Source organism: Equus quagga, chromosome 17 (assembly GCF_021613505.1).
Source record: "Equus quagga isolate Etosha38 chromosome 17, UCLA_HA_Equagga_1.0, whole genome shotgun sequence".
NCBI lineage: Eukaryota > Metazoa > Chordata > Mammalia > Perissodactyla > Equidae > Equus > Equus quagga.
Window position 1 is genome coordinate 27,499,257 of NC_060283.1, and position 23,931 is coordinate 27,523,187.

General features: G+C 50.4%; 1 protein-coding gene across 1 annotated transcript; it reads right to left on the reverse strand.

The window, feature by feature from the left end:
- Positions 1–8,475: 8,475 nt before the first annotated feature.
- RAPSN (receptor associated protein of the synapse) lies at positions 8,476–19,331 on the reverse strand. The gene is made up of 8 exons (XM_046644405.1): positions 18,541–19,331; positions 17,618–17,956; positions 11,911–12,069; positions 11,254–11,352; positions 11,053–11,175; positions 10,506–10,559; positions 9,638–9,837; positions 8,476–9,213 (listed from the first exon to the last, which is right to left on the reverse strand). The coding sequence occupies exons 1-8, from the start codon at positions 18,730–18,732 to the stop codon at positions 9,141–9,143; spliced, it is 1,239 nt and encodes a 412-aa protein (XP_046500361.1). The 5' UTR covers positions 18,733–19,331; the 3' UTR covers positions 8,476–9,140.
- Between the last annotated feature and the right edge of the window lie 4,600 nt (positions 19,332–23,931).

Consider the following 23,931-nt stretch of genomic DNA (forward strand, 5'->3'; position numbering starts at 1 on the left):
ATGCTGTAATCCCGAACTCCGCGAAAATCTACAAGCAAGGGTTTTAATTTGGGGTTTTAGATAGGGGAGGGGGAGCATGTGGCCTTGGGCACCGAAATTCTGAGTCCTCTGCGCAGGCGCGACTGTCTGTTCTGTGTTGCATGCAGTGGATCTTTAGTCTGTGATGTCTGAAATTTACCATCAGTCCTTTCAGCTTCTCATGCTCCTGCGAGATGCTTAGTCAGGTGGGGGGCTGCCAGCCAGTTCCTCTCCTATCAGTGGTCCACCTGCTGTTCTGCAAGGCAAGCTCAGAAACTGGCTATTTTGTTTCCCACGTTAACCTTTTGGGTACAGGCACAGTTTCACCCTAATCCAGGGAAATTTTAACTCCTTCATCCTCAGTTGCAATAGCAGATTCTGACAAGAGTAGTCTGGTGCTCAGACTCAGCAGACCAGATGGAAGCTTCCTTCACGTCCAAAAGGGGTTAAGGAAGAGGGCCAGATTCAGCCTCAGTGCATCCAAAACATAGAAGAACTAGGACTCTAGCAGCAGAGATTTCAAGAAGACTGTTTCCGGCCAATTCTTGAGCCCAAATTCTCTGTGAAATGGAAGAGGCTGCCCCAGGAGGTAGCGAGCTCTCTATCATTGGAAAAGGGAAGGCAGCTGTGGGACCACCCCCTGGAGAAATGTTAGAGGAGACTCCTGAAAGGGATGGAGAAGAAAGATTAGCCCAGGAGGCATTTTGAGGGCTTTTCTAGGCTTAGAAAACGAATGACAGACCACAATGACACAGACTGATTATTCTGGGAGCCTACTCCTTTAAGGAATAGGGATGTCTTAGGGGAGATAGCAGAAAAAGGAGAACAGTTAATGAAAGTTCAGGCTGCTCAACAAATCAAGAAAGTACAGTCACAGAGGGGGAAAGGAGAGCCTGAGGCAGAGTGTGTCCTCAGGGAGAATCAGCTTGACCCAGCTCGGGGCCTCTGGTCCCTCTGGGCCCCTAGAGAGGAGGTGAGACATAGACCAGGCCTATAGCAGGGTGAGGCAGCGGGTTGTGGGAGCCAGGACGCTTCATGAGGAGAGGCTGGAGCTAGGAACGAGTCAGGAAGGACTGAGCAACCCCCTTAGAAGCCTGGGCTCCTGGGGGAGGGGCTGAGTGCAGAGATGGCAGAGCCCAGCTCTGCCACATGACCTTGGGCAGGTCTGGTCTCCTCCCTGAACCTCAGTTTCTCCATGTGGGAAATGCAGAGGCCCTCATGCCCACCACGTGGAGTTGTGGTGTGGATTAAGCAGGATGATGGATGTGAAAGCGCTTTGAGAATTGCAGAAGACTAGATGTTTCTCTGTCTTGGCACCTGTTCTCAACTGTGTAGCCAGAGAATTCTTTCCAGAACCAGATCTGGTCATGCTACCCCATTTCCTCGAAAAACAAACCAATAAGCAAAGCCCTCTTGAAGGTTTCCCAGTGCTCTTAGGATGGAGACGAAAGTCCTTGTGGCCTGGCCCCTGACAGTGGCTACAGCACACTCTGCACACAGGCTCCCTCACTGTGCTGGGTTGCTCTAACCCACCAATACCCCCCTGCCTCTGGGCCTTCGCTTCTGCTCTTCCCAGAACCCCGTGCCCTAACTGTAAATTAGCGAGCTCCTTCACAGCCTTCAAATCTCAGTTCTGAAGCCCCCCTGCCCGGAAAAGACCAGGTCAAGTCCTCTTGCTGCTTGTCCCATGGCTCCCAGTGCTTGTCCCCCAGGACACCAGCTGGACACATCTGCTGTGATGGTGTCTCTCTCACCCTTCCCTGGATGATAAACTCCACGAGCACACATATTTGATTTGTTTACCACGAGTCCCCAAGGGCCTAGGAAAGTGCCTGGCCCATAAAAAATATTTTCAAATGAAAAATTACTTAAATCCCAAGTCACAAGCTGGAGGATTTCCTCTCTGAAGCTCCACCCACTCGTCCCTGAGCAGTCCCTCCAGCCAGGCCCAGCAGGTCTCTGTCCTGGAGGGGAGAGAAACGAATCACCAAACGGCTTTACTCTGGGTTCTTCCGGTTGCTCCGATCAAAACCTTGGAGTTGATGAAAATATTAAGAATAATAAGTTTTCACATATTGAGGTATACAGGGAAGCCATTCTGGTTTAAATCTGATTCGGCCTAAAACTTGTTTTTCCCCGAGCAGCCAGACTTATGGTCCACCAAACACGCATCGTACATCTGCTTCAAACGTTTTCCCAAAGCAAAGAAGGCACTCTTTAAAGATGGGGTAGAGGCAGCCCTGATGGTTTAGTGGTTAAAATTTGGCGCTCTCACAGCTTGGTGCCCCAGGTTAGATTTCCGGTTGTGGAACCACACCACCCGTCCGTCAGTAGCCATGCTGTGGTGGTGGCTCACATAGAAGAACTAGAAGGACTTACAACTAGAATATACAACCACAGACTGGGCCTGGGGGGGTAGAAAAAGAGGAAGACTGGCCACAGATGTTAGCTCAGGGCAAGTCCTTCCCTGAAAAAAAAAAAAGATAGGGATGAATGGCTCCTTTCTCTGACACCAGTACCAGTACTTCTTTGGAGATAAGCTTAGGACCTGCTGTGTATGTGCTAAACTGCAGCAAAACGTCTTGTGACTTCAGGGAAAAAAATTGTCTTCCTGTCACTTGATGTATGTTCTTTGTTCTTTTTTTTGTTGTTGAGGAAGATTAGCCCTGAGCTAAAATCTGCTGCCAATCCTCCTCTTTTTGCTGAGGAAGACTGGCCCTGAGCTAGCATCCGTGCCCATCTTCCTTTACTTTATATGTGGGACGCCTGTCACAGCAGGGCTTGATAAGTGGTGCATAGGTTCATGCGTGGGATCTGAACCAGCAAACCCTGGGCTGCAGAAGTGGAACGTGTGAACTTAACCACTGCGCCACTGGGCCGGCCCTTGTTCTTTGTTCTGAAGTGGTATAAAACCATGCTGTAAACCACGCTTTCTTTCCTGATGGGGATTGTACTTCTGGGCTAGTCCTCAGCTGGGCTCAATAAATATCATGGTACCTTTCTTATCTATACATTGATTCTTGATTATTTGTGTCAACAAAGTCATCGTTTACTTCTCTCTCCATGCACCACATCCAATCCACCATAAAATCCCACTGATTCTACCTTGAACAAATATCCGGAATTCTGAATGATAAGATCTGAATCAAAATAACCCAGAGGAAGTGCGGAGCTGGGGGTCGGGAGGTATAAATGAAACAAAATTGTCCAGGTGCTTAATATGAATATTGTTAAGGCTGAGAAGGAGATTCATTGTACTAGTCTCTCTATTTTGCATATATTTGAAATTTTCCAAAATAATGTATTTTTGAAGATATAAAAGGTATACATTATATATATATATATTTACAGATACATAAAATATATATCCTCAGGGGCCAGCCCGGTGGTGCAGTGGTTAAGTTCGCATGTACTGCTTCAGCGGCCCGGGGTTTGCCAGTTGGGATTCTGGGTGTGGACATGGCACCGCTTGGCACGCCATGCTGTAGTAAGCGTCCCACATATAAAGTAGAGGAAGATGGACACAGATGTTAGCTCAGGGCCAGTCTTCCTCAGCAAAAAGAGGAGGACTGGCAGCAGATGTTAGCTCAGGGCTAATCTTCCTCAAAAAAAAAAAAAATATATATATATATATATATCTCCTCAGAATATGACACTTCTCACCATTCCCAGGGTCTATCACCCTGGTTCGAACTAGCATCACGTCTCACCTAGTTCACTGTAGGAGTGTCTTCTACCCTAAACCTCTTGTGATGGTTCATTTTTTGTGTCAATTTGACTGGGCCATGGGGTACCCAGATATTTCATCAAACATTATTCTGGGTGCCTTTCTGTGAGGGCATTTTTAGATGAGATTCACATTTAAGTCAGTAGACTGAGTAAAGCAGACCACCTCCCCAATATGGGTGGGCCTCATCCAATCAGTTGAAGGCCTGAATAGAACAAAAAGGCTCACCCTCCCCTGAGGCAGAGGGAACTCCTCATGCCTGACTGCCTTGAGCTGGGACATCGATCTTTTCCTGACTTTGGACTTGAACTGAAATATGGGCTCTTCTTGGGTCTCGAGCCTGCCAGCTTTTGGACTAGAAGTTACATCATTAGCTCTCCTGGTCCTCAGGCCTTCTGACTCGGACTAGAACTAAACCATCAGTATTCCTGGGTTTCTAGCCTGCTGACTCACCTTACAGATCTTGGGACTTGCCCATCTCCATAACTGCATGAGCCAATTCCTTATAAGAAATCTCTTTACATATATGCATATATATACATATATATGTGGTTCCTACTGGTTCTGTTCCTCTGCAGAACCCTGCCTAATATACTTCCTACAGTTGATAATTTGAAAAATATTAAATATATAAAAAAGTTGAAAGAATAGACAATGAATACCTGTATAGCTTTCACTTAGATTCATCAATTGATCACATTTTGCCACATTTCCTTTTGTTCTGTGCGCATGTGTTTTTCTGAACCATTTCAAAGTAAGTTACAGACATCACGACACTTCACCTGTCAAAGTTTCAGCGGTGTGTCCTAAGAACAAAGACATTCTCATATGTAACTACAGTACATTATGGTATGATATATTGTCATACTCAAGGAACTTAAGATTGATGTAGTAATATCTAATATGCAGTCCGTATGAAAATTTTTTCAGTATCCCCCAAACATCCCTTCTAGCCTTTAAAAAAAAAATCCAGTATCAAGTCAACGATCACACATCACGATCCATTGTCATGTCTCTTTAGCATCCCTTAATCTAGAATAATCTCCCAGTCTTTTTTTGGTCTTTCACGACACTGACATTTTTGAAGCATCCAGGCCAGTTGTCTCGTGTAGTCTCTTCTCAACACAGCAGCCAAAGGAATTCTTTTAAAACCTAGTCATGTCATGTCACTCCTCTGCTTGCAACCGTGCAGCAGCTGCCCAGCTCACTCACAGCACGAGTCCTCGCAACGGCCCGCGGGGCCCTGTGTGTTCTCCCTGCCCTGAGAATTCCTCCAGCACCTCGGCTCCCACCCCTTTCCTCCCTGCTCACAGTTACAGGCCCCCTTGCTGCTCCGTGACCAGGCCAGTCTAGGACTCCGTTCCTTTCTCCTACAATGCTCTTTCCAGGATACTTGCTTGGTTCACCCCCTCACCTCCTTCAAGTCTTTGCTCAAATGCCTCCTCTCATCCAGGCCTACCCTTATAGCCTTTTAAAGCTGCAGCCTAGGGGTGGCCAAGTGGTTAAGTTCACGGGCTCTGGTTCAGCAGCCCAGGGTTCCACCGGTTCGGATCCTGGGCACGGACATGGCACCGCTCATCAAGCCATGCTGAAGTGGCGTCCCACATAGCACAACCAGAAGGACCCACAACTAGATTAGACAACTATGTACTGGGGGTCTTTGGTGAGAAGAAGGAAAAGGAAAAAACAGATCTTTAAAGCTGCAGCCTGCCTCTCCCTGCCCCAGCCCTCGCTTCCTTACCCTACTCTACTCTTTTTTTAATTGTACATTTTTATTTTGAAAACAATCTTAAACCCGGAGAAAAGTTGCAAATACAACACAAATAACATTTTTCATTGCACCATTTGAGAGCAAACTGCTGACCAGATATCACATCATCTCAAATACTCAGGTGGGAATTTCCTACAACCAAGTCATTCTCCTACTTAACCACAACACGACCTTCATGGCAGGAAGTTAACGTCGACGTGTTTCGACCGTCTAATCCTCAGACCCCATTCAAGTGTCACCTATTGTCCCAATAATGTCCTTTACAGCAAAGGGATCCAGCCCAGACTCAAGACCGGAATCAAGCATTGTAGTTAGTTACAGTCTCTTCCAATCTGGAATCCTGTCTCAGTCTTTCCTTGCCTTCATGACCTTGACACTTTTGAAGATTAGTTACTTTGTACATTATTTGTCAATTTGTGTTTATCCGGTGTTTCCTCGTGATTTTACATTCCGGTGGTTCACATTTGGCAGGAATAGCACAGAAGAGATGGTGAGGGTCTCATTGTACTCGTTCAGGTAGCCACTGACTTCACTGGTCCCATTACTCTGACTTCTTCCACATGATCAATCTGATGTCTGGCTCATCCTCTCTACTGTGAAGGCACTCTCTCTTCCTCTTGAAACCAATAAGTATTTTGGGGGGAAGTACTTTGGAACTATGTACATATTCCATTCTTCATCAAATTTTTAATTAATTCATTTACATCAGTATGGATTCTTGGTTTTTTTTTTTTTTTGAGGAAGATCAGTCTTGATCTAACATCTGCCAATCCTCCTCTCTTTGCTGAGGAAGACTGGCCTTGAGCTAACATCAGTGCCCATCTTCCTCTGTGGATTCTTGTTTTATCCAACAAAATCTGTTAGTATCATTGCTGCGGACTGAGTTTGTGTCCCACCCCCGGCCCCAAATTCCTATGTCGAAGCCCTAATGAGATAGTCTTTGGAGATGGGACCTTTAGGAGGCAATTAGGGTTAGACGAGGTCATGAGGGTGGGGCCCTCATGATGCGATCAGTGGCCTTATAAGAAGAGGAAGAGATCTCTCTCTTTTTCTCTCTCTCCACATAAAAGAACAGAGGAAAGGCCACGTGAGGACACAGTGAGAAGGCAGCCGTCTGCAACCCAAGGAGAGAGGCCTCACCAGACACCAACCCTGCTGGTGTCTCGATCTTGCACTTTCAGTCTCCAAAGCTGTGAGAAAATAAATCTCAGCTGTTTAAGCCCTGCAGTCTGTCGTATGGTGTTATGGCAGCCTGAGCTGGTGAGGACAGTCATTCTTAATCATTATTAATGAGTGAATGGGAGTCCGTTCGAGCCGGCTCCTGTGTCCTTTTGTGTTATTCTCATCATTCTTTCAGTTTTCTTTGCTTTCTGACACAGGATATTCCAGGTTCATCTTGTACTTTCCTTGGTCCAGGGCTAGAATCAGCCATTTCTCTAAAGAACCTTGGTTCCTTTTAGTGGATCATGGTATTTAGAAGCCACAATCTGAGTGTTAGACGTACTCATTGCTACTGGCATGTCACTCCCAGGCCACTGCACACGCAGGCACACACACACACACATCTGTAACTATATTTATTTCTCTATTTAGTTTTTTACTTTGAAATCCATGAATCCACACTGATCCCTACAATTCCAATTCAACACCACAAAGTCCCTTCTTCTTTTGTTTTTTTTTTGAGGAAGATTAGCCCTGAGCTATCTACTGCCAATCCTCCTCTTTTTGCTGAGGAAGACTGGCCCTGAGCTAACATCCATGCCCATCATCCTCTACTTTATACGTGGGACACCTACCACAGCATGGCTTGTTGCCAAGTGGTGCCACGTCAGCACCCGGGATCCGAACTGGCAAACCCCGAGCCACCAAGAAGCAGAATATGCGAACTTAACTGCTGCACCACTGGGCCGGCCCCGGAGTCCCTTCTGATTTTCTCCCTGTCCTTATTTGTAACTCTCTTCTTCAATAGTGACCTGGCTCCCATTACCCTTCACATATTTACTCATTTGCTCAATCTTCTCTACAAAACCAATTTCTCATTGCCACTCCCTCTCACCCACAGATCCTTCTTTACTCCATCTTTGTTCCTCTATGTCCTGTTCACTCTACTCAAGCTCTGACACCACACACCTGACCTTCCCCAACTTGCATACCTCCTCATCCTGCTTAGGCCCAAAGACCCATGCCAGGCTGCCCTCCTTGCTCGATTTGGTCTCTGACACTCTGCACTGGGCTGAGCCACGCCCACCACCACGATGTGGATGCCTGCCTCACTTTGCTCAGGCCCCACCTCCGCATGCTAGGCCTTTCTCCTCCAGGGTGTCCTCAGCACCCTGCTCTGGCCCTGACACACGGCACCAGGCTGCCCTGTTCATGTTCCAGCTCCCAGACCGCTCATCTGCATGGATATCCTCTTCACCTTGCTTGGCTCCAACACGCAGCACCAAGCCTCACCCTCATATGAACTCCTTTCTCACCCTACTTGGTCCCTGACACTCCAGGATGAGACACCCATATGTGAGGACGCCTTTCTCTCTCCACGCAACCTCTACCTCCCCGCACTGGGGCTTCCCCTGTGTGGACAGATCCCACCTGCTTGGGCTCCAACACCCCACAGCAGGCCAACCCTCCCCATGGATGTCTGTCCTGCTTTGTCCCACCTGATGGTCTCAGGACTGAAGAGAAGGGAAGGGGATGAAGATGAGGAAGAGGGACGCTGCTCTATTCTTTATTGTTCCAAAGCACTTATTGCTTTTGTGTCAGTCTGCTGGTTTTTGCCATAAAAAATACCATAGTCTGGGGGCTTAAACAACAGAAATTTATTTCCTCTCAGTTCTGGTGGCTGGGAAGTCCAAGATCAAGGTGCCAGAAAATTTGGTTTCTGGTGAGGCCTCTCTTCCCGGCTTGCGGGTGGCTGCCCTCTTGCTGTGTCCTCACACAATCTGTTCTCTGTGCAGCGCGGAGAGAGAGAGAAAGCTCTCTGGTGTCTCTTCCTCTTCTTATAGGGACACCAGTCCTAACGGATGAGGGCCCCACCCTAATGACCTCCTTCAGTCTTAATTACCTCCCTAAGGGCCCCATCTCCTAACTTAGTTACATGGGGGGGCCAGGGCTCCAACATATGAATTTGGGGGACCAATTCAGTCCATCGCATCTTTCTAACTTCCCACGTTGCTTGTTTATCACGTTTACTGTTTATCGCATCCTTCTCCCCACTCCTGCACGTCAGCAGCTCCTCACAGGCGGGGATGTTTGTCTCTGGCTCACTGTGGCACCCCACGAACCTGGAAGGGCAGCTGGAGACACTCAGACATATGTGCAGAGGGACGTGTGTGTCTGAGGAAGCTCACGCGAGGAGCCTTGCTCCCACACTCCCCCCATCCTCAGACCTTGGGAGGGAAAGTCAGAATCATTGGGACCAGGTACAAACGGTTTATTTCCCTATAAAGAGCAAAGTACGAAGAGGCGAGAGAGGGCAACTGGGCCTCGAGGGGCGCCAGCGGGGAGTCCCTGGCAGCTGCCCCAGGAGTAAACGGTCGTCGAGGCAGGGAGGGCAGGGGTCTCCAGGGTGACGGTGGAGAAGGAGCAGGGAGGCGAGGCCGAAGCCCAAGACTGCTGAGGGCGTCACACAAAGCCAGGCTTCATGGACGAGCGGCGGCAGTTGGGGCAGCTCCGTGTCCCGTTGTTCTGCAGGCACCTTAGGAGGCAAAGGGCCCTGTCCACTCACAGAGCCCGTCCTGCCCCCCTGGGCCCTCTCTCCTCCCCTCCCCTCCCCTCTGTGGGGGCTGGGAAGGCGTCAAGGGAGGGGGTCAGGCCCCTGCTGGCCCCTCGCACTCTGCCCAGGGGGCTTCCAGGGCAGAGCCTGGGCGGGGAGTCAGGAGGTGGGGATGGAGGCAGGCCTGGCCCTGGGCGTCTGAACCCCAAGACCCTTGAGAGGCCTCTCTGAACTCTCTTTGGGGAGAAGAAGAAGACTGGCTTCCTCTACACGGGAAGCTCTTAGGATGCGCTTGGGACGCACAAAGCGCCAAGTGTCTGCTGTTAGCGTGACTAGTGTGATTGGGCCCTAGGGTGCCCCCAAGAGGCCCCGTGTGCTCCCTGCCCGCAGCGGGGAGCCCCCTCACCGGAGGTGGAAGATGTGGGAGCAGGGCAGGGCCTGCAGCCGGCTATTCCTCTCGCCTATGGACTCGCCGCACAGGCCGCAGTAGAGCTCGCTCTCCTCCACGCACTCGTGGAAGCGCACGACGTGCGCACGCAGCTCCCGCTGCAGCCCCTTGCTGCGGTAGATGCTCTCGCTCAGGCAGTGCAGCTTGAGCTGGCTCAGCTGGGCCCGTGGGGACAGACCAAGTCAGTGCTGTGAGCAGCTGTCCCACTTCCCTCCTGTCTCCGCAGGGCCACCGGGCAATCAGCACACATGGGGTCCAGGGCTGGCCGTGTTCCTGCCTTGCTGGTGGACCTAGGAAAAACATCCTGCCCTCTCTGGGCCTTGGTTTCCCTCCATGCAAAATGAGGGGGTGGGGGAGGCAAGTGGTCCTTACCCCTAGAACCAGCTGGGGACCCCACGATTTTGAGGAATTTTATTGACCAAACTTGCTGTGTTGACTCCCTAAGAATTAATTTGCTTTCCTGTTTTTGGTAATTAAATGCACACAACCGCTTAGCATTTCTGATCAGCCCAAGATACTTGGTGAACCCAAGCGGTCCCTGGAGAGCCCTGTGGTGCCCAGCTCTCAGGGAGTGGAGGCCACTGTTGGGAGCATTCATGAAGCCCCTGAGGAACTCTGATATCCTTTGAGCTATGGATCTCTTGCCCTGCCCTCCGAAGTGCTCTGTGGGTGGGAGAGAAACAGCTGTGTGCTGGGGATGGCTGGGGCGGCTCCTGGAGATCACGAGGGCTCAGGGCCTGAGCGGGCCCAGTGGGGCTGTCTCCCCAACCCGAGACCCCACCCTTGGATCTTGACTCCAGACTCACAAGACAGAATCAGGTCTGACCTTGTTCCCCACCTCCTCGGCCAGGTCCTGGGCTCTCTCGATGGCATCCAGAGCCTGGAAGGCGAGCACAGGGCAGAGCTGTCTGATAGAGGCCTTGGCTCATAGGAAAGGAAGGGGTGGGGAGTGGGGGCGGGTCTGGGGAGGGTGACGGGGCTGGGCAGCTGCCCTGTGAGTAAAGGTAGCAGGGAGACTGGGGCACAGTCCCAAGAGCTGTGAGGGCAAGTTACCTCCTGCCTCAGTTTACTCAGATACAGACTGGGAAGACTATTCTTGTGTCGCGGGGTGTTGTGAAATCCCAGGAAGCAGTTAGAGCATCCTGAGTTCAAACCCCAGCTCTGGTCCTTTACTAGCTGTGTGACTGGGCAAGTCCTGGGCCTTCTCTGAGCCTGGAAAATGACTTGGAATGTTCTGGTCTCACAGGATTGGGATGAGGCTGATGTTAGACAAAGGTCTGACAGAGTTCTCACCCACAGATTGTTGGCTGAACTCCAGGCCCCACATGGGAGCCCTGGGGAGAGCTGGGGCTGTAGGCAAGGGCCCCCCTCACCTTGTCCAGTGCCTTCCTGGCCACCCAGCATTTGGCCACACCCAGCAGCACCTGCACCTGCCCCAGGCGGTTTCCGATCTCGGTCATGATGCTCATGGCGGAGTCGTACCTGGGGAAGGCCGTCTGCACAGCCAGGTCGGGGGTGGAGTCAGGCTGGGCCCGGCCTGCACACACCCCCACCCCGCCTCTCAGTGACCTCACCTCCAGGTCCCCACGGCTCCGGTGGATGTCAGCAAAGCAGAGCAGGCAGAGGGCCTGTAGTGGCCGGTCCCCGTGCTGCAGTGCAATCTTCATAGACTCCTGCGAGGGAGGCCGGTCACGCAGGCCCGCTCATCTGCCCCCACCACTGAGGCGCCCTCCCCCAGTGGGCCCCTCTGACGGGCAGGCCTGGGATCACCAACAGCCTCAGAGCCCGATACGCTTCTCATGGTGCTTGGGCCCCAGGCACTGAAGCACTGAGGCCTCACAGTGCCCAATGAAGTGGAAACTGAAGCTCAGAGAGCAGAAGTGACTTGGTCAAGGTCGCCTGGCTCGTATGTGGCAAAGCTGGGATTTGAACCCTGGTCAGTGGAACTCCAGAGAGTTGCTCTCTTCCTATTAAAGTGCCCCACAGATGGTGCAAGGGGGTGCAGAGGGAAGCCCCCTCCCCTGAGAATGGACTGGAAGGGAGTGAGGTTTGGTGCAGTGGGGAGGGCAGAACAGATGCAGCCGTCAGAGGCTCAGCTATAGAGGGGCTGGGCCGGGGCAAGCCTTGGGGCCCTCAGTGGGCTGACTGGGAAGAGGAGCCCCTGCTGCCCCAGGTCCCAGAGCCTGGCCCACACCGCCACCTTCCACCTGCCCCCTTCCCTGCTGCCCCACCTCGCAACACTCCATGGCACTGCCCAGGTGGCCCAGCAGGCGATAGGCCACGGCCATGTGGTACTGGCTCATGGCCCGGTACTTGAGGCTCCAGCCTTTGCCGTAGTCATTGACGAGCTCCGCGGCCTTGCAGGGGAAGAAGAGAGCTTTCTCGTAGTCCTGCAGGGGACACAGGGAGGGGGCGGGATGGGAGGGCACTGTGAGTGGCAGAAGCTGCCCCTAAGTCGAGGGCTCCAGGGCCTGCCTTCTCCGGCAGCCAGGGGCCCACAGTCCCCCTCTGGGTATCCAGGGAGAGAGTGATCCAGGCAGCGGGAACAGCCAGTGCAACAGTGTGGGCTCCGTGGACACGGGGATTTTCATCTGGTTTGCCGAGTATCCCAAGAGCCTAGTACAGTGCTGGCACTTAGTAGATACACAGTAAATATCTGTTGAATGAATGAATGAGAAAGCAAGACAGCTGGCGTCTCTTCTCAGTCAGTCCCAGTGGGGCCCCTCAGCTTCAGAGACACACAGAGAGGCGGGATGTCAGTGCACCCCGCAAACTAGAGTTTGCCCCCTGGCCCCCAGCAGCAGCTGCTTAGTGAAGGCTCAGGAACTGATTGCCGGTACAGTCAGCTCAGAACATCAGGGCAGACTCTGAGGCAATTAAATCATTCTCTCAGCCTTTCTATCTCCTCAAACCTCCAAATGCCTTCTCTACCTGCCCATGATGAGCCGACGACCTCGTCTTCCACGCCATTGCGGAGACAGAAGAAGATCAGAGAGGAGCTTCTTTATCCATCTCACCCATCGGTCCCGCAGATCTGTCCCCACCCCACCTCCCGCTGATACTCTGGCGGAGGGCTCCCTGCTCCTCTCAAATGTGAGCCCTCCACGGGGGCTCTGAACAAATCTCCCCACTCCCAATTCCCCGTCTCTGTCTCCTGAATCAGTCCCCTCCACATTTCTCACCTCGTTTAAAAAATAAAAACAAAAATCAAAAACCTTTAGATCACATACGCCCTTCAGCTACAGTCCCATTTCTCTGTTCTTTCTCATAGAAAACCTATCTGATCTTCCACTTCATATCTAACAAGCATCCCTGAGCTAATATGACCAAAAGAGAACTCTCAGTAACCCCAGAAAACACGGTTTGTAACATACTTTGTTATGTAATTTTTTTTTTTTTTTTTTGGTGAGGAAGATTGGCTCTGAGCTAACACCTCTATTTTTGAATGTGGGACGCTGCCACAGCATGGCTTGATGAGCAGTGTGTAGATTCACACCCAGGATCTGAACTCTCGAACCCTAGGCTGCCAAAGCAGAGTGTGCAAACTTAACCACTGTGCCACCAGGCTGGCCCATTTGTTATGTATTTTTTAATTTGAAGCCATGTAAACATTTTACAGGTTTAAAAATTTAAATTAAAATTTAAAAACTTTAAAAATAGAAAATGGTGGGGCCGGCCCCATGGCCAAGTGGTTAAGTTCACACACTCCACTTCTGTGGCCCAGGGTTTCGCCGGTTCAAATCCTGGGCACGGACATGGCACTGCTCATCAAGCCATGCTGAGGTGGTGTCCCACATGCCACAACTAGAAGGACCCACAACCAAAAATATACAACTGTGTACCAGCGGGCTTTGGGGAGAAAAAGGAAAAATAAAATCTTAAAAAAAAAAAAAAGGAAATAAGTGACCCTAACTGCATATCATTATATTAATATTATATTGTAATTAATTATAACAATTATTTATTATATATTTATTATATATTATAATAAACTATGTTATATTATAATATATTGTTATATGTAATATTATAATATAATGTAAATTAATATAATATATTGTGTTCATATAATCACACAGAAAAAAATAATTATTTCAAATGACCCTAGAGCATATACTTGGACAGTTTATCCATAGTGGAATACATTATAAAGACAAAGAATGGCAAAAATATCTTAAACTTCCTTCAGAAGTCTCTTTGAGAAATATTGGTGTTGTCTTTTGAAAGTATTTTATTTTGTAGGATAAAGTAAATATTTAATTATGTTGTTAGAAACCAAGATTTTCAGTCTAAGAGAAAAGAGAATCAGGTTTAAAATAAATTAAGGAAAATCCTGACACATTCTATTTGAATTGGAAATAGCAATAGAAACTTCAGTTGTCCTGGTAACTGAAAAGATTTGGAAGCAATGACAGGGGCTGGCCCCATGGCCGAGTGGTCAAGCCATGCTGAGGCGGCATCCCACATGCCACAAGTAGAAGGACCCACAACTAAAAATATACAGCTATGTACCAGGGGGCTTTGAGGAGAAGAAGAAGAAGAAGAAAAAAAAAGATTGGCAACAGATGTTAGCACAGGTGCCAATCTTAAAAATAAAAAAATAAAAAAAAAAGAAGCAATGACAACCCAGTGGCCATGAGCACCCTGAGAGCTGGCATTTGGTCTTTATTTTTTTATTTTTTATTTTTTTTTAAAGATTGGCACCTGAGCTAACAACTGTTGCCAATCTTCTTTTTTTCCTGCTTTTTTTTTTTTTTCTCCTCAAAGCCCCCCAGTACATAGTTGTATATTTTAATTGTGGGTCCTTCTAGCTGTGGGATGTGGGACGCTGCCTCAACATGGCCTAACCAGCGGTGCCATGTCAGCGCCCAGGATCCGAACCCTGGACCGCCGGAAGTGGAGCGTGAGAACTTAACCACTCGGCCACCAGGGGCCGGCCCACAGCATTTGGTCTTTAAATACCATTTCCCACTATAAAGAACCCGGAGAAATGGCTGATTCTAGGTCTGGGGCAGGGAATATACAAAGTGACCCTGGGAGAGTTTATTGTGCCAGAAAACAAGAAAGTTTTCAAGGACTAAATGAAGTCTTGTCAAAAGGACACAGGAAGCCCGCCCGGTGGCTCATCAGTTAAGTGCGCACATTCCGCTTTGGCGGCCTGGGGTTCGCAGGTTCAGATCCTGGGTGCGGACATGGCACTGCTTGGCATGCCATGCTGTGGTAGGCGTCCCACATATAAAGCAGAGGAAGATGGGCACGGATGTTAGCTCAGGGCCAGTCTTCCTCAGCAAAAAGAGGAGGATTGGTAGCAGATGTTAGCTCAGGGCTGATCTTCCTAAAGAAATAAATAAAAATAAATTAAAAATTAAAAAGAAACGGTGCTGGCCCCGTGGCCTAGTGGTTAAGTTCGCGCGCTCCGCTGCAGGCGGCCCAGTGTTTCGTTGGTTCGAATCCTGGGCGCGGACATGGCACTGCTCATCAAACCACGCTGAGGCAGCGTCCCACATGCCACAACTAGAAGGACCCACAACGAAGAATATACAACTATGTACCGGGGGGCTTTGGGGAGAAAAAGGAAAAATAAAATCTTTAAAAAAAAAAAAATCAAAAAGAAAAGGACACAGGAACCATATCAAAGGGAATTTCACGGGCTAAAGTGAAGATAATATAAGCATCAAAACGAAGAATGATTGCGATTAACTGAAAAACACTAAATATAAAAAAATCCACAATTTCATAATGATACTCCAAAAAGAGAAGGCAAAACAAACCAGTGTGGCCACTGAAGGCAGTTATTACATCAACGCCTTCTTCTGAAAAGGGGTAATTAAGGGAAGGAGAAAATATTTATTCTGCCTTTCTTTTAGGACCTGTGTTTCAGAATAAGCAACCGGCCCCAGCTGATGAGGGAAAGTTCTTCCTTATAGAAAAATCCAAGTTGATAATTGTAGAAGGAATGCTAGAAAGTGGAAATCGCCATTTCATTAGAATTGAAACAAAAGAATTGATTTAGGCCACAAACACCACGGATGCTGAAACCCTAAGAGAAAACGTTGCAGAACTGCAGATTCACAGGGTGCCAAAGTGTCCCCCCACAAATTAACCTGCTGGTAGTGAAAGGAAAAATGCAAACCCTAAGACGGAGGCACCAGGTTGCCCCTCCCTCAACTATCCGATATGACGTCATATGAAGAATACAGCATCACTTATACAGTATTCTTCCCAAAAATGTGTGACCTCAGTCTTACCAAGTCATTATTTAAGTTCCAGCTCATAGGAAGTAAAAGAGATAAAGGAACAAGTTACGTGATTGCTCGAGGAAGCAGTGAGACAATGCGACGGAACATTCTAGAAGGCAATTACTCTGGCTTCTTCAATAAATCATGGAAAATAAAGAGCAGGGTAGGGATTTTCTATTGAGAGGGACTTAAGAGACATAATAACCACTGCAATGTGTGACTCTTGTTTGTGTTCCAATTCAAACAAGCAGAGGGTAAAGGCATATTTTCAGGATAAGCAGAGAAATTTAAGAGATAATTGCTCATGTTGCGATTATGTAAGAAAGTGTCCTTATATAAGAAAATGTCCCCTTTTTTTGTTCTCCCAGAGTTGCATACTAATTTACTTTGGGGTAAAATATCCTGATGTCTATAATTTTACATCACAACACTCCAGTTAAAAATATTTAAGTCAAATATAGCAAAATATTAAGAATGGTTAAATCTAAGTGGGGGGGATATGGGGATTCATTAGATTATTCTCTCTACTTTCCTGATGGTTATTAATTTTCTTTATAAAAATAAAAAAGGTTTTAAAACGCCCCTACCCCTCTCCAATCCTATCGCATCTCACTAACGTCTTCTCCATACATCTAGTTGCTGAAAAATAATCCTCAGTGTCATCCCGGACGACTCACTTCCTCACACCCCAGCCCTGATCCATCAGCATCAACACACTCATTGGCCCCAGGATTTATTAAGCATCTACTATGTGCCAGGCATTAACATCCCCCATGGGCCAAGCGCAGCCTGGATGCCTAGGGGGAAAGAGAACGGGTGCTCAGGACCAGAGGCCTGCGGTCACTGGCCCCATCCGTTCGTTCACAGTCTGCCTTCCCCCCTCCCCCTACCTCTCTGATCCCCCCCACCTCTTCTCACGCACCTGCTGCAGCCATGCTGGCCTCCATCCTTCTTGGAACGTGCCAGCTGTGCTCCCCCCAGGGCAGAGCTTTGTTTTAGCTGTTCCCTCTTTTTTGCTCTGTTGTTAGATTTCTGCATGGCTCACCTTCCCATCTCCTTCAAGTCCTCAGACATCACCTGTAGGAGGCCTTCCGACCACCCTGTTTGAAATTGCAACACCCTATCCTCAGCACCTCCCACCCTCTTTAATTGCTTCCCTTTCTCCTAAGCACTTTCTAGCACGCTCTATAATTGACTTACTGATTGTGTTTATTTGTCATTCTCCCCCAAGTAGAATGCAAGCCTTCTGAGGCCAGGGACTTTGCTATTGTTTTCACTGATTGCACCCCAGGCCAACAGTGCCTGGGATCTAGTAGATGCTCAATAAATAGAGGATGACTGAATCCTTTCAACCATGCTGTAAGGTGGGTCCTATTCTCCCTCATTTTATAGATATACCTAGCAAGGTTCAGAGAGGACAGGTGACGTGTCCAAGATCACACAGCAAACCCACGGCAGTGCAGGTTCACTGCCTGTCCTCACACAGGAGCCTCCTATTCCCCTAGGAAATCAGACAGATCAAGGTTTGAATTCTGGCTCTGCCCTTCCTGGCTAATTCGTCTTTTCCCTCTCAGACTCTTGTCCGCCTCGTCCCTGCCTGAATGGAGGACTGAACGAAGTAACACAACAGGGAGGGTGGCTCGAGAGAGGCTCTCGGGGAGCTGAGCCCTCCACCCCCGCCCCTGGGGCCCGGGCTCACCTTGACCTGGGCATAGAAGCTGCCCAGGCTGCAGCAGACGCGGCACTCGAGCATGGTGTCGTCGTTGTTGTGGGCATAGCGCAGGGCTTTCTCGAAGCTCTCCAGGGCCTTCTGGAAGAGGCTGAGGCCCAGGAAGGCATTGCCCATGCTCAGGCTGACCTGGCCTCCGAGCTGGGCGCCCGCCCTGGTGCCAGGCAGGCCGAGGCAGGTCTTGCAGTAGGAGATGGTCTTGTGGAACTCGCACAGCTTCTCGTTGCTGCGTGCCAGGTTCAGATAGCTCTCCAGGAGGAAGTTGGCGTCCTCCAGCTCCCGGGCCGTGTCGATCTGCACTACAGCAAACTGCCCACCGGGGTGGGGAGCGGGTGGCTGTCAGCCTGCACTCTGAGCCTCGGATCCGAGCCTCCAACCCTCCATCTGGGCCTCAGACCCTGAGCTTCCACCTCCAGCCTCAAATGCATCCTCTCCTCCCCATCCATAGACTAGAAGCTTCAGCTGGGAGCTTCCATCCATCTCCCAGGCTCGGACCCATCGCTCACCTGTCCACCCCGAGCCTAGATCTGCTGTCTCCATCATCCACCTACCCCCAGCCTTAAACCTGGAGCTGGCGCACCCCAGGCTCAGACTCGGAACCCCCAAAAGGAAGGCTGGAACCTAGACTCCGAGAGCCGGCCTTGAGCCCCTCCGAACTCTGTGGCTGAGGACCTCAGTCTCAGAGCCTCAGGCACTGAAGCTCAAGGCTACAGGCCCAAATCCGAAGCCAAGACCCAGCATCTAGGACCCAAGGCCTCAGAAGTGGACTCAGAGTCCCTGGCCACCAGCTTGGGAGACACAGTGGAGCCTCAGGAGGCGGGAGGGGGGCCGGGAAGCCTGGGAGAAATCCAGCCTGGCCCCACGCTCCCGTGTCTGCCGCCGGGTGTCCCCACCTTCAGCATCTCCTTGTAGCGGCCCATCTCCGAGTGGGCCGTGACCAGGCAGCCCAGCACGCGAAAGCGCCCCACGAGGTCCGAGCTCTTCTCCAGCACCTTTATCCACACCTGCAGCGCCTTCTCTGTCTGGTTAGACTGGTACAGCTGGAGCCCCTTCTCGATCTGCTGCTTTGTCTGGTCCTGCCCCATCCTTCGAGCCCTGCACCTCACACAGAGAGACCCTGGTGGCTCCGTGTCTCTAGGTACTCATAGCGGGGGGACCCACGGTGCCAGCGGCCCACTGAGCCCCGCCAAGGATAGCAGCTCTGGGCAGGAGCCGAGCAGGGCCTGGATGGAGAGCGGGCGCCACCCTGGGAACAAAGCTGGTTCGGCCCCTGTCCGCAGCTGTCCCTGCCAGTTGGGGCCACGTGGCCGCTGAGGAATGTCAGCCACAAGGTCACGCAGGCCTCTGCCATACAAATCCCCAGGCTGGGAGGTGGCTTCCCAGGGGTGCAGGCACCCTGCCCCCTGGGCACCCCCTCGGTGTCTCTTTGGCACCTCTGACACCGATCCTGACCCCCTGGCAGGGCAGGCCCTCTCTGCAGCCTTGCCAAGGAGCCGCCTCCCGGGATGGGCTGAGAGCTGGAAGGAGCAGGGACGAGGCTGGGTACACAGGCATCAGGGAGGCTGGGGCAGGAGCCCAGCCTGAGCCGTGCCTCTCCCGTCACAACCTTCCCCCCCCAGACCCACTCTTCCCCCAGGTCTTGTTCCTGTGATTCACCCGGCGCAGAGCTCACTTACCAGTGCACGTGCCCACGCCATTCCCAACATCTCATCCAAACTCACAGCATGACCCAAGCTAAGTCACTCACCTCCCTGGGCCTCAGTTTACTCATCTGTAAAAATTAGGATAACAACAGGCTAATAAACTCTAACTCACAGGGTTGTTATGAGGCAACAGAGTGCAGGGGGTAACGGCGTGGACATTGGAGCCAGGCTGCGGGTTCAGATTCTGACTCCACCGCTTGGCTGTATGGGCAGTGTGACCCTGGGCAAGACAGTAATGGTACCCACCTCACTGGATTGGTAGGAGAACTAAATGACTTACGAGTGGACAAGGATTTAGGACAGCGCCTGGCACACAGGAAACATTGTGGTGATGAGCCAGAGGTTATCCCGCGCTGAGTCCGTCTGCTCCTCGGCGAACTGCCCACCAGGGACAGAAGTTGGCCCTTGAAGGTTTAAAAAGTGTCCCAATTCCAATCCTAAATCCCAGTTTGGAAGTGTCCCGAATAATGTCAAGGCCTGACGTGTGGAGAGGGGCAAAGTCTTATGCAGGAAGCAGACATTTGAAGTTCTGGGATCCTGGGGTTGAGAGAGAGGCCCTCGTAACAGGGCCCCTGCCAACCCCACCAGCTGGTCTCACCCCATACTTCTCCCTCTCTGCAAACCAGGCTCCTCCTTGTCCTGGGGCAAAGATCATCCTTTCAGAGTGGACAGCGATTTCTAGTGCCTTCACATATTTGAGCATTGATGACCACTAATTCCAGAACATTTTCATCACCTCAAAAGAAGCCCTGTACTGATTAGCAGTCACTCCCCATTCCTCCTGGGTTACGGGCTGAATTGAGGGCCCCCCCGATTCATCTCTTGAAGTCTTAGCCCCCAGAACCTCAGAATGTGACTCATTTGGAGATATCATCTTTAAAGAAGAAAAATGAGGTCCCTGGAGTGGGCCTGAATCCAGTTTTAGGAGATTAGGACAGACACACAGAGGGAAGACCATGTGAAGACGCAGGAAGGAGACGCCGTCTACAAGCCAAGGGGAGAGGCCTCACAAGAAACCACGCCTTCCAACACCTTGATCTCTGACTTCTGGCCTCCAGAACTGTGAAAAAATAAATTTCTATTGCTTAAGCCACCCAGTCTGTGGTACTCTGTTATGGCAGCCCGAGCTGACGCATACAGCCAGCAACCACAATCGACTTTCTGTGGATTTGTCTATTCTGGACATTTCATATAAATGAAATCATAAAATATGTGGCATTTTGTCCCTGGCTTCTTCCACTTACCATAACGTTTTCATGATTCACCCACATTATAGCATGATTCCATACTCCATTCCTTTTTATGGCTATTTTCATTGCACGGAAATACCGTTTCGCTTATTCATTCACTAGTTGGTGGACATTTGGGTTGTTTCACTTTGTGGCTATTATGAATGATGATACTATAAATATTAATGTACAAGTTTTCATGTGGACATGTTTTTATTTTTCTTGGGAATATACCTAGGAGTGGAATTGCTGGGTCGTATGGTAACTCCACATTTGGCTTTTGAGGAACTGCCCACCTGTTTGCCCCAGGGCCTTTGCACCATCCCTTTCCTCCTCCCTCCCTTGACATTCTTAGTTGAGTCCTAGATGGGGTGAATCAGCTTATTATACTCTCATCGAGAATTATATTCCATTCTGATACAAGATTTATCTCTATAATTTTATATTCATTAGAGAGATTATTTGCTTCATATCTGCTTCTTCCACTCAAATGTGTGGGCCGAGACTTTGTCCCATTCATCACTGAGGCATCCCCGGAGCAAGGCCTGGCACAGCGGCCACTCAATAAATATGTTGAATGAATGGGAAAAAAGGGGAGCAATGAAAGTCTTATTGTGAAATTTAAAGCCACTGCTGGAGGCAGCCCATCTGCCATGTCCTGCCCCTTCCTGGGGAAACTGAGCCCAGGCAGAGATGACTCCTGTTCAGTGTGAGTTAAACAGGTCCAGAGAGGGGCCATCTGGGGGGTGCATAGCCAGCGAGGGGGTCCAGGCCCCAGCGTCACGGCTCAGCAGAGGCGGAAGGGGTGTAGAAGCAGGCTCGTGGGACGAGACAAGGCCACTGGACGCGCCAGGGGAAGTGTTCTTGAACCAGGACCACAGGAAGCTGGGAGAGTGGGGAGGTGGGGGAGTCACTGGCCCAGGAGAGTCGGCTGGATCTTCCTCTCCCCTGGGAAGGTGGGTCCTGGGCTGAAGTGAACGTCCAGACGGTGAGGAAGCTGGGCCCGCAGGGAAGTGCTGAAGAGCCGGCACGCTCTCTCCCGCTCAGGGGTCCAGACACCAGTCTGCCTGAGTCTTCAGCAGGAGGGAAAGGAGACGGGCAGCCCGCGTCTGCGTCCCAAGTGAGTCGGGACCACAGCCTTCTGGGTCCCGGGAACTCACAAGATCTCAAAACTTGAAGACATTGACAGGAGAAAGCCTTCCTCTGCCCCAGAGCCAGCTCTTTGCCGGTGACGGCACACAGTCAGGGCAAGCTCATGTCACTTTAGGGCCGGGGCTACGGTCTCTTTGTACCACGAGCACCTGCACAGCTGCTGGCAAGTAAGAGGCGCCCGACCGAAGGAGGTCACCTAACAGCATTTCCCCTAGTTTACAGGGAAGGACACGGAGGCACCGAGAGGTAAAGGGACCTGCCCAAGACCACACTGCCACCCAGAGACAGAGCAGAAGGGGACCCCAGGCAGTGTGACCAGGGGTCCCACTCCTAGAGGAGCAGAGGCGAGATAGCGGAGCAGAACCGGACACAGTTTTCAGGAATCACAGTGACCTTTACCTAACACCCAACAAGCTCACCGGGCACGTTACCCAAGGCTCTGGCCTGGGTGGGCAGGAAACACGTGGACAAGGCAGGCTAAGGAGAGGGTAGACAGGGTCAAGCGTGCTCACCCGAGCCCAGCAATGACGGCGGACAAACGGCCCCTGAAGTGGGGAGGACAAGCCACAAAGTGAAATGGTCTTTTATGGGCCACTTAACCTCACAGGGTGGTAGGACAGTGGGGGCCCGGGGGCCTTCACCAAGGGCCTGCCATGTCAGGCACCAGCTACGAGCCTTACATCTTAGATCCTTGTTTTATAATCACAAGCGGAAAACGAAGTTTGGGTCTGAAGCAGGGGTCACAATCTGGCAGGCGACGGCGGCAGATTTCTGAGTTGGCTGGCTCTATTTGTTATCTGGGAGATTTATACAAAAATCTGCATTTCCTGCTTCTCTTGGTGAATGGGAGCTCAGGCAACCCAGGGCTGGAGATTCTGCATGTCAACCATTCAAGTGGTTGGTGTCTGGCCCTGAGAGACCGAGAATGTCTCCTTTGCAAACAGCCCCTACTGCTCCCTATTCTCGCCTTGACACTGAAGCCAAGTGTCTCTTGTCATTTAGATTGATCTCCTCACATGCCTGGCCCCTGCAGGCCCCTGAATTGGCAGCCCCTGCTCCAGAAGCATGAAAAATATAACCAAGGGGATAGTCCCAGGCCCCCTCTGCCACCATTAGCAGGATAATTAGGAAGTCTGTCCCTCTCGACAAATTCATTTTCCTCATTTGCAAAGGGGGTAACACCTCTCGGGTAAGGTTTCTTGTGAAAACCAAATGAGACGATAAAATAACTTGCTTTGAAAACAAGACATTGACCTAACGCCCCTCTACAGGACCTCCTGAATCTGCCTTGAATTGGCACTTACTGTTTATAACAGTGAAAAAACTAGAAATAAGCTGTGTCCAATAGGAGAGTGGTTGAGAAACCATGAAATGCTACACAGCCTCTAAAACCGAAAGTTGTAGATACCGGTGTAGATACGCAGATGGAAGGGTGCCCGCGACACAGTAATTGAAAAACTGCAAGCTACAGAACGTTCTGTGCATTATGGCATGCTCTCATTTTTATTAACAAAAATTACATATGTACATATTTTTGTATATAGAGAGGAAAATTCTGGAAGCATCCTCACCCCATCTGTTTAACAGTTATCAATGGGCCGTGGGATGAGGAAACGCTCCCTTTTAACTTTGAGGTACTTAGGGTTGTTAGCAACGTGAAGGAGCACTTGCCAGGGGCGGCACCGGGCCAAGCGTTGGAGGCAAGATCTCCCAGCTCTGCGGGGCGGGGGGAGCTTTCATTTCCCTTCGGCAGATGAGGAATCTGAGGCTGAGAGAACCAAGTCACCTGCCCAAGATTACATGGTTGGTATTATAACCATTAGGAGACTCTTAAACACAGGTTTTTCCTACCACACTCTAAGCCTCTTCTCTAACTATGAATGTTTTGCGTTAAAAAAAAAACCCCAAAGAACTCAAACCCTTGAAAAAGGTCATTGTGTCATACAGGCGTCAGGCTCTGGGCACACTCCACTCTAGGGATGATGGGGTCAGTGGCATTCTCAGGGCTGGAAGGCCACAGGTAGGTTCCCCTCCCTCAGGGGCCTTCCTGACAGCCAAAGGGACTCTCCCGCAGCACAGGGCCCTGCCAAGCAGGTGCTGGCACCAGCTTCCTCGAGGGGCAGGACCCCTAGTGAGCTGCCTAGGAAATCAATTGTGTTAGCAGATTTCTGTGAAGTGGCTCTAAGGGACTTGCCTTTCA